This window comes from Hyaena hyaena, unplaced genomic scaffold (genome assembly GCF_003009895.1).
Source record: "Hyaena hyaena isolate Hyena2069 unplaced genomic scaffold, ASM300989v1 scaffold_980, whole genome shotgun sequence".
Taxonomy (NCBI): Eukaryota; Metazoa; Chordata; class Mammalia; order Carnivora; family Hyaenidae; genus Hyaena; species Hyaena hyaena.
This window is the reverse complement of record NW_024081615.1, coordinates 679,274-694,623: the sequence shown is the minus strand read 5'-3', so window position 1 is coordinate 694,623 and position 15,350 is coordinate 679,274. Positions and strand designations below refer to the sequence as shown.

General features: G+C 36.2%; 1 protein-coding gene across 1 annotated transcript in view; it reads left to right on the top strand.

Moving 5' to 3' along the window:
• The first annotated feature begins 3,885 nt into the window (after positions 1 to 3,885).
• Positions 3,886 to 15,350, top strand: part of LOC120223349 (arylacetamide deacetylase-like 2) — a 28,530-nt gene continuing 17,065 nt past the window's right edge. The window contains exons 1-3 of the mRNA XM_039221419.1: positions 3,886 to 4,023; positions 7,471 to 7,693; positions 14,950 to 15,019. Of these exons, the coding sequence (XP_039077350.1) occupies positions 3,886 to 4,023; positions 7,471 to 7,693; positions 14,950 to 15,019 (431 nt within the window). The remainder of the gene's footprint in view (positions 4,024 to 7,470; positions 7,694 to 14,949; positions 15,020 to 15,350) is intronic.

Genomic DNA, 15,350 nt, shown 5'->3' with positions numbered 1-15,350 from the left:
AGTGTATGGAATTGATCTGTCACCTAGGTGCACACAATTTTTTTGTTATTATTTAGTGACTTTCTTTATTTATGGAAATGATTCTTGCCTCGAGTCTATTTTGATTAATAGCCATATATCTGTACCAGTTGTACATGCTAGACCATATACTTCTTGAAATATCTTTTGTAATATAATGGATGCCAGTCTTTTTGTGTACTATATTTTAGATTTGATATTTGTGTGAGCAATATAAGTATATTAAAGAATCCTATGAGACTATGTTTATTTTTCAAGCTATATTAAAGCAACTTTTATTATGGTTATACTCATGAGAATTACTTGCCATTTTTTTAATGTTATGGTGCTTTTTTAAAACACTGAATTTACCACATTAATCATTTGTAAGTGTACAGTTCAGTAGTAGTGTTAATATCTCCATATTACTGTACAGCAGATCACCAGGACTTGTTTTATGTTCCATCACTGAAATTCTTTGCCAACTGAACACTAATCCCTCTCTTCCCTCCCCTGAGCCCTTGGCAGTAGCTTTCTACTTTCTCTTTCTATGATTTTGACTGTCTTAGATACTTCATATAAGTAAAATCTGACAATATTTGTTCTTTTGTGATTGACTGACTTTGCTTAGCATAATGTCCTCAAGTTTCATCCGTGTTGTAGCATGTGACATGATTTCCTTCCTTTCTAAAGCTGCATAGTAGTCAAATATAGGTATATGCCACGTTTTCATTATCCAGTTATCTGTCGTTGGATATCTGGGTTGCTTCCGCCTTTTAGTTATTGGGAATTATGCTGCAGTGAACATGGGTGTGCAAATCTCTCTTCAATACCAGACTTTTCATTCTCTTGGATGTGCTCAGAAGTGAGATTGCTGGATCACATGATAATTCTATTTTTAATTTTATGAGTAATCTTCATACTGTTTTCCATAATGGCTGCGCCATCTTACATTTACATTAACAGTACACACGGGTTCCAATTTCTCCACATCCTCAAACATACTTGTTACTTTTTGCTCTTCTGAATAATAGCCATGTTAATGGAATAATTTGGTGGTACCTCACTGTGGTTTTGGTTGGCATTTGTCTTAGGGATAGAGACGTTGAACATCTTTGTGTGTGCTTTGTGGACATTTGTAGATCTTATTTTGGAGAATTGTTTATTCAAGTGCTTTGCACAATTTTTAATGTTTGTTTGTTTTTTGTTGTTTGTTGTTTGTTTGTTTTTGTTGCATATATTCCAGATATTAACCTCTTATCAGGTATATGATTTGCAAATATTTTCTCCCATTCCACTGGTTGCCTTTTCTCTCTCTCGCTCTCTCTCTCTCTCTTTTTTTTTTTTTTAGTGCCCTCCTGGCACTCCTTGCTTTTCACTCTGTTGATTGACTCCTTTGATTCCCCAAAATTTTTCAGTTTGATGTAGTCCCATTTGTCTATTTTGCTTTCACTGACTGTGCTTATTCTGTTATATCCAAGAAATCATGGCCAGATCCAATTTCTCCATGTTTTCTTCTAGTTTAATAGTTTTTAGCCTTAGATTTAGGTTATTGAGTTAATTTTTATATGTTGTCAGACTATGTTTATTTCAAAACACTTTTTACTATAAAATCAAACACAAATATGATAAACTACATTAAACAAGGCAGAACAGTCTCTCATATGTATTTTCTTTTTTAAAATGTTTTTATTTATTTCTGAGACAGAGAGAGAGAGAAGACATACACACACACACAGCATGGGCAGGAAAGGGTCAGAGAGAGGGAGATACAGAATCTGACATAGGCTCCAGGATCTGAGCTAGCTGTCAGCACAGAGCCCGATATGGGACTCAAACTCATGAACCATGAGATCATGACCTGAGCTTAAGTCAGGCGCTTAACTGACTGAGCCACCCAGGCGCCCCTCTCATATGTATTTTCAAGTTTATTTTATTTTATTTCATTTCATTTTATTTTATGAAAGTTTCTTTGATTATAGTTTTTAATATTTTTTCTGTTACCTTATTTTAATTTTATAAATGACTGAAATTGTCCACATTTGTCATTTCATTGCTTATCTTTAATACTTGTCACTTTCTCTTAAATACCATTTATCTCTTCTTTTTTAAAAAATATATTTCTTATTTTTTATTGAGAGAGAGCAGGGGAGAGTAGGGAGGGAGGAAGGGAGAAGGGCAGAAAGAGTGAGAGAAAGAATCCCAAACAGGCTCCACACTGTCAGCACAGAGACCAACATGGGGCTTGATCTCACAAACCTTGAGATCATGACCTGAGATGAAATCAGGGTCAGACCTTAACCAACTGAGCTACCCACGCAGCCCCTTCTTTTCTTTTTAAGTTAAATTTTATTCTTTACCACATTGCATTTCTACTATAAATGGTTAGTTATATTTTTTTGTGTTTCTTCTCTTTTAGCTTTCTTGTCTATGTTGTATATTTTGTACGAGACTTGGACCTTTATACTTTTATTCTTTACCACTTTTTTTTTGAATTCGAGTTTTTGAACTTATAGAAAGAGACAGTTCAGATACTTTCTATTAATATCTCAGGGTTGCTGCTAGAGTTTTTTTTTTTTTTTTTTTTGCTGCTAGAGTTTTTATAGAGTGGCTTGTTTTCAGGTATTTTCTGATTTAGTAGAAACCTCCGCTGGCCCCAAATGGGAAATTTGGAACTAATTTATTATTTTTTGGGATTGTTTTGTCTATTTGGAGCCCCTTGGTTTTCCATATAAATTGTAAGATTAGGTTTTCCACTTTTGTGGAAAAGGCTATTGGAATTTTGATGGGAATTGTATTACTTTTAGTTGTATTAACATTTTAACAATATTAAGTCTACCTATCCATGAGCAGTGATATCTAATAATGAAGTTTAGGATAGACTTTGGAGTTATGGTGTAGGCTTTCAAGAGGTCCAATATATATTTATATTAGATCCCTGATTGAATTGAATTCTATCACTAGAAATTTCTTTTCCTTTCTTCAATGTTTCTTTATTATTGAGGGAGAGAGAGAGAGAACAAGGGAGGGTCAGAGACCCAGGGCTCATAGACCATGAGATCGTGACCTGTGCTGAAGTCAGACACTTAGCCGACATAGCCACCCAGGTGTCCTGAAATTATTTTAAGTACTGATCTCTGGTAATGAGCTTGAGAATTGTGGGTTTATTGATTTGTGACTGTTCTTTTATTTCCTAGGGCCTGACATATCAGACAGAAAATCTCTAGTTCCTTGCATCTTAAATAACATCAAAACCATCAGCTTTATGGACAGGGGCTTCTCAGGCTATCTTAGGTTGCAACAAACGTTAAGTCTAATATTTGCACTTGATGTTGCCTGCCACGCTGGGCTACTTGATGCAGATTGATTTTAAATATTTACAGTTAACCATAAGAACAAAGTCACTATACAGTCATTTAAAAAAGTATTTCCTGAGATACTTACACTGAGTCTTGTTGTACTTCAGACTCTTACAGTTCCAATTTGAAGAATAATGTCATGTGGAGAAGTCCCCATATCCCTTATCTTTTAGCTCTGATTTTGGTCCAGCACATCAAGAAGAGTATATTAACAGAGTTAATCTGTTAATAGTAATCCATGCTAATTTCATGAGCCTGAATTTTGATGAAATATTAGCTAAATTTTCTAAACCTCTTCTTACAAAATGCTACAACCAACCAATCACAAGTTTCATTTTATGGCTTATTAAGGGCTCTCATCGAGGCTCTGATTTGTACCTATGTTGCTTTAAGATGATGACAGAATCACAGGGTGAAGAAACACTGAGAGTTGCCAATTGTTTACTTGAGGTTTGAAGTGATGTTTTGTAATATCTGTCTCAGAATCTGTATTTCTCAACACTGTGAAGAGACAGCAAAAAGAGAGACTATGGGGCTCAAAGCTCTCTGTTTGGGGGTGTTTTGGGTTCTCTTTGCCTCTCATATTTATATCACCATTCCAGGCAACATTGAAGAATACTGGAAAGTAATGGCCTTAGAAATGGTTGTTAAAACTTTCATATTTATAGTAAGATTAACATTTTTTTCTTCTGGATATTGGGATGCCTTGTTGACTAAAAATCAGTGCTTATGAGCTTTTTAGTAATTACTATTTTGAAATAATCATTGCTTCTTTGTTAGAGAAAATTAATTGCACAAAATTAAGTAAATAAAACTTGCTGCATTTACATCTGTGCATAGGATAGAATTCCTGCTTCTAAGGAGTTTATATCCAAATGTAAAGATTGTGTATATTGTGATATGCATAGGTGGTATTCTTGACGGGAAAAGCTTTGAAGGTTACTTTATATGTTTAAGTTACATTTAACATATTTGAATTTTCAGTCATATTTTACTTATATATAAGTGTTGCTTATAAGTATTATTGATGTTTGTACCTATGTTGTGTTGATTTAAGGCTCTAACTATTTCAGTGGTTTTTGCAACTTATCTTTAATCAAAATTGCTAGATTTCAGAAATTGTCTCACTTGAAATATGGAGGGTTGATTACGAATTCAAGCAAAAATAGGTCTTGGTAAGGGGGACATATGGTTAGAATAACATTTTTGAGCCCTTGCAATACACAGGCTTTCAGTAATGTATATGTCTATGCATCCCCAGTACCATCTGATCACTTCAGAATTTGAAGCCAGGAATGCCTCATTTCAAAACTCATACTCTTTCTGCCAAACCAAGTGGCTCCCAGGAAAGTTGTTTGAGGACAGAAACAATGAGAAGCTGAAAGGAGAAGACAATAGCAGCAGCCAATGATTAGAGAAGAGAGAACAATCTACAGTATAAGAAGGAGAGGCTGTCCTGTAGTACTTAGTACAGCAGATAGCAGTTCTGTGAAAACACAGCCATCTCCTGTGTGCATCTGCTAAGTCCTGATATTTCTCTATCTGATCACTTCTAGCAGCTCACCTCATACCTGCCTCTTTCTCCAATGCCCTTACTCCTTGATTTAACATAACATGAAAGAGGATGTGGGTAAGCAAGTGCCAACTTGATAGTTTTTTTTTCTTTTTCAGCTACAAATTACTCTCACCATTGTCCATCTATAACAAAAGTATGTACTTTATGGATTTCACATTGGATATGGATTATTCTATATTTTAGAAAGATATAAGAAGAACACTCATGTATTTACTTTGAAGATTATTCTAGTAAAATTAACAGTCATTGGCTTTTCTAAAAAAAAATTTATTCTTGTCAGTACTGAACTTTGTAACTCAAAGTTGAGATACCAGTAAGAAATATTACTTTATCATATGAAATGGAGGTAAAAATTAAAGTTTTTGAGGTAGTAACCTTGCTAAATAGAATGCATTGCTATGGAGTTGTATACAACTTCCAAGTTGTTAACTTGGAAGGCTGAGTTTGGTAGAAGAAAGCATGTCTAACCTTCTAAACATTCCTCCATTGTACATTTTTGTCCTATAAAATGAGGATATGAATCATAAATACTTTCTAGGATTCCTCTGAGAATTATAGATCATATGTGGTAGACAAGCACAAAATAGTCACTTGTTATTCAAAAAATACTTATCTGCTCAAAAACAGAAAATTCTTGAAAAATGAGAAAAAAAGAAATTTGCCAAATATCTTTTAAAATTCACTTCATTTTACTGGCTGCAACTTAGAGCTTGTGCATGATTCCTCATTGTTAAAGTATAGGAATTAGACATTCTCTAAGATCCTGTAATACCATAAACTCTTTGGACTAATTGTAGGAATGTACTATTGACCATGTATTTTTAGTTTTTTTTTTTTTCTTTTGGGTAAACTGTTCAATGACATGTCACAAATTTCATAGGAAAGTTTTCAAAAATACCAGGGAGAGCTTTTTTTCAGGGCTATCAAATATTGAATTTGGGGATTGGGGATTAGGAGGCAAAGGACATAGATTTATTTGGAGTTGAAAACAGGGCATTAAACAAAAACAAAAATGAACTATTGAGTCCTCATCAAGATTAAAAGCCTCTGCACAGTGAAGGAAATAATCAGCAAAACTAAAAGTCAGACTACAGAATGGAACAAGATTTTTGGAAATGACATATCAGATGAAGAGTTAATATTAAACATCTATAAAGAGCATATCAAACTCAACACCCAAAAAACAAATAATCCAGGGAAGAAGTGGACAGAAGACATGAACGGAGACTTTTCCGAAGATGACATCCATATGGCTAACAGACAGAAGAAAAGATGCTCAGCATCACTCTTCATCACTGAAATAGAAATCAAAACCACAATAAGATGTCACCTTACCCGTGTCAGAATGGCTAAAACTAAAACTAAGGAAACAACAGATGTTGGCAAGGAGGCGGGGAAGGGGGAAGCCTTCTGCACTGTTGGTAGGAATGCAAACTGGTGCAGCTACTGTGGAAGACAATGTGGAGGTTCCTCAAAAAAGTTAAAAATAGAGCTACCCTACAATCCAGCAATTGCCCTCCTAGGCATTTATGCAAAGTATACAAAAGTACTGATTTGATGGGGCACATGGACTCCAGTGTTTATAGGCACTACTAAGAATAGCTTAATTATGGAAAGAGCCCAAATGTCCATCACCTGATGAATGAAATATATACATATGTACACATAGGTATAAACACACACACACACACACACACACACATGCACATCCAGACAATGGAATACTACTCAATGATGAAAAAGAATGAAATCTTGCCATTTGCAAAGATGTGGATGGAGATAGAGTGTATTATGCTAGGCAAAATAAGTCAGGCAGAAAGGGACAAATACCATATGATTTCATGTGGAATGTGGAATTTAAGAAACACAACAGATGAACACAGGAGAAAAAAAGGAAAAAAAAAACCCATAAAAGACTCTTAAGTACAGAGAACGGACTGGGGGTTGTTTGATGGGAGGTGGATTAGGGGGATAGGCTAAGTGGGTGATATGCACTAAGGAGGGCACTTGTTGGAATGAGCACTGGGTATTATATGTAAGTAATAAATTACTGGGTTCTACTCCTAAAACCAGTACTACACCTGATGTTAACGAACTTGAATTAAAAAAAAAAACATTAAAAAAAAGATAACCAGGGCATTAAATAATTATTAGTATGAGCAGAAGACAACATTTAAAATTTGGATTAAATAAAATTACCAATAAAGAAGAAAAATACAAAAGCATGCCTATGAAATGAAATGCAAAGAAAAGAAAAGATTCTACAAGATCGAGATATTTTTCAGGTAAGAATTTGTAATTATGAAATAACTGTCAGTAAATTGACAGCTTTCAAATGACACAGTTACTAAACTAAAATACAGGATACTTGAGATTTTCAAAAGCAAAAAGATTACGGGATAAGGTCTATACAGTATTTTTTGGAAAGAAATATTACAAATATTCTATTTCTGTTTATTTTACCTGTTTTATTTTCTCTTTATATTCATTTAGTGTTATTTAAAGATGATAGTGTTCAAGTTTGTTTTGTTTTCATAGGGTATGTGCTTTGAAAACATGGGCATTATATCATGTGAGGAGCTTGTTTCCATGATACTCACACTGGACTATACACAGCCACTCTCAGATGAAGATGTCACAGTGACTGATACAGCATTTGTTGATATTCCAGTGCGTGTGTACTTGTCAAAGAGAAAGTCAGAAATCGCAAGGCCGGCTGTCATCTATTTTCACGGTGGTGCCTTTCACTTTGGAAGTTTCAGTAAGTTCATCATATAAGGAAAAAACTTTAACTGGCTGTATGTTTTTGATATAAGAACTATTTAATATAAATATACATATTTATATATATAATAGGGTAAGTATAGCTATAAAATTTAGGTATCTAATAGACATAGACATATGTTTGGTAAAAAATATGCAGATCATTATTTCTGTTTTTGTTTGGTTTGGTTTTGATAAGCTCTTTCTTTTCAGCTTTTATATTGAATGAACTCATATCAAATGAAAATAAGACATGAATGAGTCAGTTAGCACAACTTGTTTTCTGTGGCATCAGAATATATTCCAGAGAAGAAACACTGAAGTAATACTGATGTTTTAAATAGTAAATTAGAATCACATGTTGTTGGTTGCTACAAGATCAAGTTTGCAGTTACCCATAACAGTAATGCTAACAGTAGTAAAGTTTAGAATCATAGCTAGTCTTGATTTTAAGGAAAACACAAAATAGACCTATGTTATACTAAACTCCTTCCTATGAAGTCTAATTTCCCCATTCATTTCTGGCTATGATTCTAAGAGGCATAGGTAGAAGATTCAAAACAAAAACATGAATAAAACTTCCTTTATGGAAGCTTTGGAAAATTCTAAGAATTGTGCTGGTATGTAAGGAGGAGGCACCATTCTATTTAATTAAATGAATAAAATGGAGGAAAGATAAACAGGTTATAGGTTTTAACCTTTTGCCTTTCTCTAACCCTCATTGGGTTCTAAATAGGGAGAACCTTATAAAAATATGTGCAATATAGCAAACCACTTCATTAAACAAAATTTATGAGGATTAGTCACAGAGAAAATTGGTATGGAAAATTAATGAGACACAAAAGTCAGATTAATACACAAAAGGCCAAAACAGACTAAAATTTTGGCTTTCTTGTTTTCTCCTTCCTAGCTTTCTGACAACTAACAAATTAGAAATAATATATAGTCAGTACAAATTTCATAGAGACTTGTCAAAAGATAATTATCTATGTGATTTAAATAGAAGTTAAAGAGTTTAGTTGGTCAGCCTCACTTGAAGATCACATGATGACCACATGGGTCTTCATTTGTTTTTTTTAAACATTTTTTTAAATGTTTTATTTATTTCTAGGAGAGAGAGACAGAGACAGCATGAGCAGGGGAGGGTCAGAGAGAGAGGGAGTCACAGACCGAAACAGGCTCCAGGCTCTGAGCTGGCAATCAGCACAGAGCCCGACGCGGGGCTCGAACCCACGAACCGCGAGATCATGACCTAAGCGAAAGTCGGACACTTAACCGACTAAGCCACCCAGGCGCCCCGACATGGGTCTTCATTTGAAGAAGGATGATTGAATTTGGATTTGGATTTGGGTTTGGATATGCTGCAAAAAATTGAGTCTTTGCAATTCTGGCTCAGAAAGCAATATTCAACTTTCACCAAAACTCATGGTTGGGGCTTGGTCCCATGTTCATGTCTCTTGTTTGGCTGGTTGGTAGATTTCTGAAAACCATCCCAGTAGTATTCTTTCTGCAAGACTCTTGTCTAACCAGCTACTCCATTTTCAAAGAGTAGGGAAGGTAGATAGCAATTCATTTAAATTAAAGGGGCAAATGTAGAATGCCCTGGGGAAACAGGGACCATGTATCATGTTTGTTTTATTCTTTTTCAACTCCATAAAGTAAAAACCAAAATGCAAAATGCAAAACTGGGTAATTTCCAATGTTGAGATGAGAAATTTAGCTCTTTGGCTTTAGAAAAAGACTTTCTACTGTATGATGAATATTTAAGAACTCTTATAATCACTGTTGAATTTATAATCATCCTTATAATTATAGGCTGATAGCTTGACTCCAAGACAATAATTAGTGAAAGCAATTCAATTTTGAGAAATAGAGAGAGTGAGGGAGGGGCCGAGGGAGAGAGACTCCCAAGTAGGCTTCTCGTTGTGAGCACAGAGCCCAACATAAGGCTTGAACTCATGATCCATGAGATCAGGACCTGAGCTGAAATCAAGTATGGGGCACTTAACTGACTGAGCCACCCTGGTGCCCCAGTCAAAGCAATTCTAGGAGCAGGAAATACGATGTGATAAAGATAAAGACTCGGAAAGAGGTGATTCAGAGGTGAATTTTATAACATCCAGGAAAGCAGGTATTCTGTGTGTTGTTCAGGAAGTCTTCATAAAGACTGTTTCCTTTCTAAGAGATTTTAAAGGATTCTGGAAAGTGAATTCTAAAGCACACACTGTGACAAGGAAGGGAAGGACAGTCATGTCGTATGGCTAGTAATGTACACAGCCGTAAGACAGAGCTTCTCAAATTGTAGTGCCTCAGCATCACCTAGAAGACTTGTTAAAAATTGTTGGGCCTGGCCTGCAGAGTTTGTGATTCAACAAGTAATGATGGGGACTGATAATTTGTATGTCATATAATTTCCATTTACTGGTGATGATACTGACTTGGGCACTACACGATGCTTGACTGCGTCTGGAGATCAATAACCTGTGGCCCTGCGGTGGCTTGGAAATCCTGTCCTGTGTACCTGAGTTCTGACTCTCATTCCTTTTGGTGACTACTCTGAGTCTGCCTCACCCCAGGCCTCCCAGTGCCTCCCACTCAGCTAGAGAGCAAGCTTTTTGCTATTTCAGAGCAAAGAGGATGTGAGGGATTGTATGGCTTCACATTTTGAACACTTAGTCCTTGACTCAATCCCTCCCTTCTATAAATTTGTTAACCATATCCATCTCCAGCTCACTCCTTTCTAATATCCTCAGAGGAAGAAGCATTTCCTTTTTTGAGAAAAATCAGTCTTTCTACCTGTGCTCGGTATCATATGTCTCTTTCCCTATTATTTGGCTTCATCAATATAGCTTCACAAATCCTCTGGGTTTGTTTGTTTGTTTGTTTTGTTTTTAACTCTGAAATAACTCCTCCTAAACATGTTATGCTCATTTTTATCTTGAAAAAAAAATTTCCACTTGACCATAAATTCCTCTGTCTCATCAGTCCCTTTCATTTCTCTTTCCTTCTCAGACCAATTTCTATACAGTGTAAGCTCTAGGCCTTCCCTTTTTCCTTCTTTTCCCACCTTTAGTTAATTCCTGAATCTTTCTACTCTAGTTCATTTGATGAATAATAGTCTCTTCTCCTCTTTGGCATTTACTGCTCCTCCCTTTTTCTTTCTATGACAAAGTATGTCCTAGATTTCCTCTGTCATTCATTCTTTTCTCATCTCCCTCCCATCTCTCATTTAAAAACAAACCAAACAAACAAAAGAACAGATTTCCCATATTTACTCTTCATAAATACTCTTTTCCCCCAGAATCTCTCCTACCTTTGGGATTTGACTCTGCACACTCTCTTTTCCAATCCCTTCTCTTCTCCAAATATCCACATGCTGCTGACATCCAGTGCTGAATCTGCTTCTCTGACACTATTCCTGAGTCCTGCTTCCATATATACAGCTGTCACTCAGACATTACAACTGGAGAAACCACAGACATCTCAAGCTTAATGTGACAAAACACAATTTATTGTCCTGTGTCCAGATGGCCTCAGAAGAAACAAACAAACAAACAAACTAAAATACCACCCAACTATCCACCGAAAGCAACCTCTGAATGCTTTCAGTAAATAGCACCACTCATGGTCAGTTATTTACAGTTCCTTAGTGCTCACATCAAATTACCATATCACATTCATTTTACTTCTGAACATTTTGACGTATTAACTCATTTTAGTACTTCAGGATCTTTTACAGATATTCCTTTCTGATGTCTCTACCCTTTTCCTTCTCAACTTTATTTCATCTTCTACACGTAGTATACTGGATCTTTCTAATGTACAAATCTGGATGTATGATTTCCGTGTCTAATCTCTTCAGTAACTTTCATCACTTAATACAATAAATCTAAATCTATTAGCACAGTGTTGAGATTTCCAGGTTCTTATATTTTAACATTTTCTCCCCAGTGCTCTCATTCATAATTTTGTTTCAACCATACTGAGCAGTATTTAGTTCCCAAACCCCACACCCTGACCATACATTCTTATTTCTATCTCTACCTGTGCTTTCCTAGGATGTCCTTCCCATATTACTGCTCACCTTTTTATGTTCATGTAAAGTATCATTTTGTGGTGTATGTGGTGTGTGTGTGTGCGCGTGCGTGTATAGTCTTCCCTGTCTCTCAAAGACTTTATAATGTTGCTTTATGTCCATTGCAGCTTGTATTTACCTGCTGGCAACAATCCTCGTTTTGTTTTAGAATTGTGTTGCATGTTGGGGTTAGCCTTTCTCCAGGAAGTGGTATCACCTCTTAACATCAAGCTAAGCACATTCCATATAATGAATTTTCAACAAATAAATGTCTTTTGAAAAAAAATATACTGAATTGCTGGAAGGAAATTCTGTTGTTGTTCTCCAGAAGGATTATTAGTCCAAATCTTCTCCCAGTATTTGTATATCTTTTTCATCTCCTTAATGTTTTCAGTAATTAGGCTTTACCTATAATTTCTAAATTTTTTTTTAATGTTTTATTTATTTCTAGGAGAGAGAGAGAGACAGCATGAGCAGGGGAGGGTCAGAGAGAGAGGGAGTGACAGACTCTGAAACAGGCTCCAGGCTCTGAGCTGGCTGTCAGCACAGAGCCCCACGCGCGGCTCGAACCCATGAACCGTGAGATCATGACCTAAGCGAAAGTCGGACGCTTAACCGACTAAGCCACCAAGGCGCCCCAGGCTTTACCTATAATTTCATTCATACCAGTCATTAGGGTGGTCGGAATACTCTGCTTCCTTTATTACATACATTATATTATTTTTTAAAGATTTTTTTAAAGTTCATTTATTTATTTTTGAGAGAGAGAGAAAACAAGAATGCATGCATGTGTACAGGAGAGGCAGAGAGAGAGGGAAGGAGAGAGGATCCCAAGCAGGCCCCACACTGCCAATGTAGAGCCTGATGCAGATAACAAACTCCTAAAACTGTGAGGTCATAACTGGAGCCATAACCCAGAGTCGGATGCTCAACCGACTAAGCCACACAGGCACCCCTAGATAGTACAAGATATATCATAAGATAGATTAAATACCAATTTGGCCTCATTTGTCCCTAAAAAGATGTATTTTTAAGTTTATTCATTTATTTTGAGAGAGAGAGAAAGTGGGCGATGGGAGGGGCAGAAAGAGGGAGAGAGAAAATCTCAAGCAGGGTTTCTGTTCTGTCAGCACAGAGCCAGACACAGGGCTCGAGTCCACCAACTGTGAAATCATGACCTGATCTGAAATCAAGAGACAGACTCTTAACCAACTGAGCCACCCAGGTGCCCCTTTAAAGAGCTGTATTAATACCAATAAAGTTCTTATAAGATGTATGAAACATCCAAGTATTCATATACAAATTACCTGGGACTTCAATGAGCACAAGACAAATGCTCACAGATGGGAAAATATCATTTTGTTTGAAAAATACTTAGAAGTCTTCTTGACTATCAGGTTCACTTCCCCTTCATTGACAAAGGTAATGATTGGGATTAGTAATCTCTAAAAGTATGCAAATTATTATTAAGGACACACATTCCAATGCTCTTGCCCAGCTGAATTCTATTTCTTTGTTTTTCCCATGTCTTGGCTTTATATTTGCATGTTATTTGTAGATCTGTCAGAACTTATATAAATTAACTGGAAAAGACTTAGATACCTTCTATTTTTTGACAAATCAGGACATGCACACTGTAAGTATTCTCTGGTATTTATACATTTCAATTTTCTCTCTTTGTTTCTTAAACGTCCTATTTTTTTCTTCTTTAAAACTTGATGAAGTTGTTTTGAGAGCTAAGAAATATAAGAAGATCTTTCTTTAGCGATTTTTTTTTTACACACAACTGTGGTTGTTGTTATTTTTCAACCTCTATCCAAGTATCTTCTTGTTTCTACCTGGCTCCTACAAGTGATATAAATTCAATAATTGGACATAGAAGAGAGAAAACCATGAGCCAACAAATTATATCAGCAAATGTGAGAATTAGGACAGCTGGAGATAAGGATTGAGAAATGAAAAACTTAAATTGATTTTTGCTGTAAGATAAATAAAAAGTGTTGGAAGATAAAAACAAAGACAGGTTTGAAATATATCATTGAGGGGCTTTCAATGTGGGGATCAGAGACTTCTTATGTCTTGCATATTTTGGTGTTCATCTACCCATTGCCTTTTGATGCATATTATCAACTCAATCTTTCATGAAAACATTATTTTTCTACCTAAAACACCAGCTGATTTACTTTTCTGTTTTCATGGTAATCATACCCAGTATTTAGCTAGTTTTTAATTTGAAGTTCCGTTAATGTGCAGGAGACATCTTGGAATAGCTTCTCTGAATTTCGAGGATCTCGTGGTAACTAAAGTAGTAGCAGATGCCACAGAGTTGCCAAAGTTTTGTGGCCAGGGCACTGGTAACTTGGATTTGGAGGTACCCAGGGTGAGAGATGTGTGTGTACTGGGGAGAGAGCTGACGGCTTGTGTGCCAAAATGGACGTTTACATGTAAGTCCACACACTGACTTGCCAGAGGCTCTCTCAGAATTCAGTTGCTTTTCTTTAGACCCTGTCTTCAAAGCCAAGATTTTTACACCATTTCCTAATGTGGCATATGCAAAGACCATGGAGGCACAAGGAAACATGTTATTGAGTGCTGTGGTTTTTATGGAGTCAATATATCTATTACTTTCTTTCCCCCCCTGTATTCTGGACCAATTAAAGATTATACACAAAATTCAAATAAAGGACAGTGAAAACATAACCATTATGTTATTTCTAAAGAAGGATTTGGAGAAAGTGTGTTTAGGTACTGTAATGAGTTAGATTAACTCATCTGTAGTGACTGGCCCTGCTGACCAACCACACACTTCCTCCCTATGAAACCTGCTGCCTGAAGGAGCAAGCAGAGTAAAACACAACAAGCCACAAAAGCGTTCTCGGGGGGATCATTCTGTACAAGCAGTGGGTGCAAATAGAAACAACAGAATGACCTGAAGCTAGTTTCTCCTCCTCAAAACACCAGTCTGCAAAGTCATCTTTTCATCTGGAAACAATGACTGAGGAGACATTCCTACAGAGTGTGTCAGGCTGATATTGGTCCCTTTGTATCGAAATGAAGTGAGGTATTTAGTTTCCTATGTAACACTCACAAATCATATATCTTTCCAGGTTCCTAGCTGTAAGCATTTCTATAGCTGTTTAATTACAGGCAGTACTTTGACATTTCTTTTTTCATTTCAGAGCAGAAGGCTTTTGACTCCCTGAATAGATGGACTGCAAACAAACTCAATGGTGTTGTTGTGGCAGTGGAGTAAGATAATGATTTTCTTTGGCTACTATGATTTTTGCCTTCACCAAGTAGAGATTTGATTTCCAAATCAAGTCAGCTATACTGGAAATATATATTTTTTAATTAAAAAAATTTTTTTTAAAATTTTTATTTATTTCTAGGAGAGAGAGAGAGACAGCGTGAACAGGGGAGGGTCAGAGAGAGAGGGAGACACAGACTCTGAAAGCAGGCTCCAGGCTCTGAGCTGGCAGTCAGCACAGAGCCCGACGCGGGGCTCGAACCCACGAACCGCGAGATCATGACCTAAGCGAAAGTCGGACGCTTAACCGACTAAGCCACCCAGGCGCCCCTA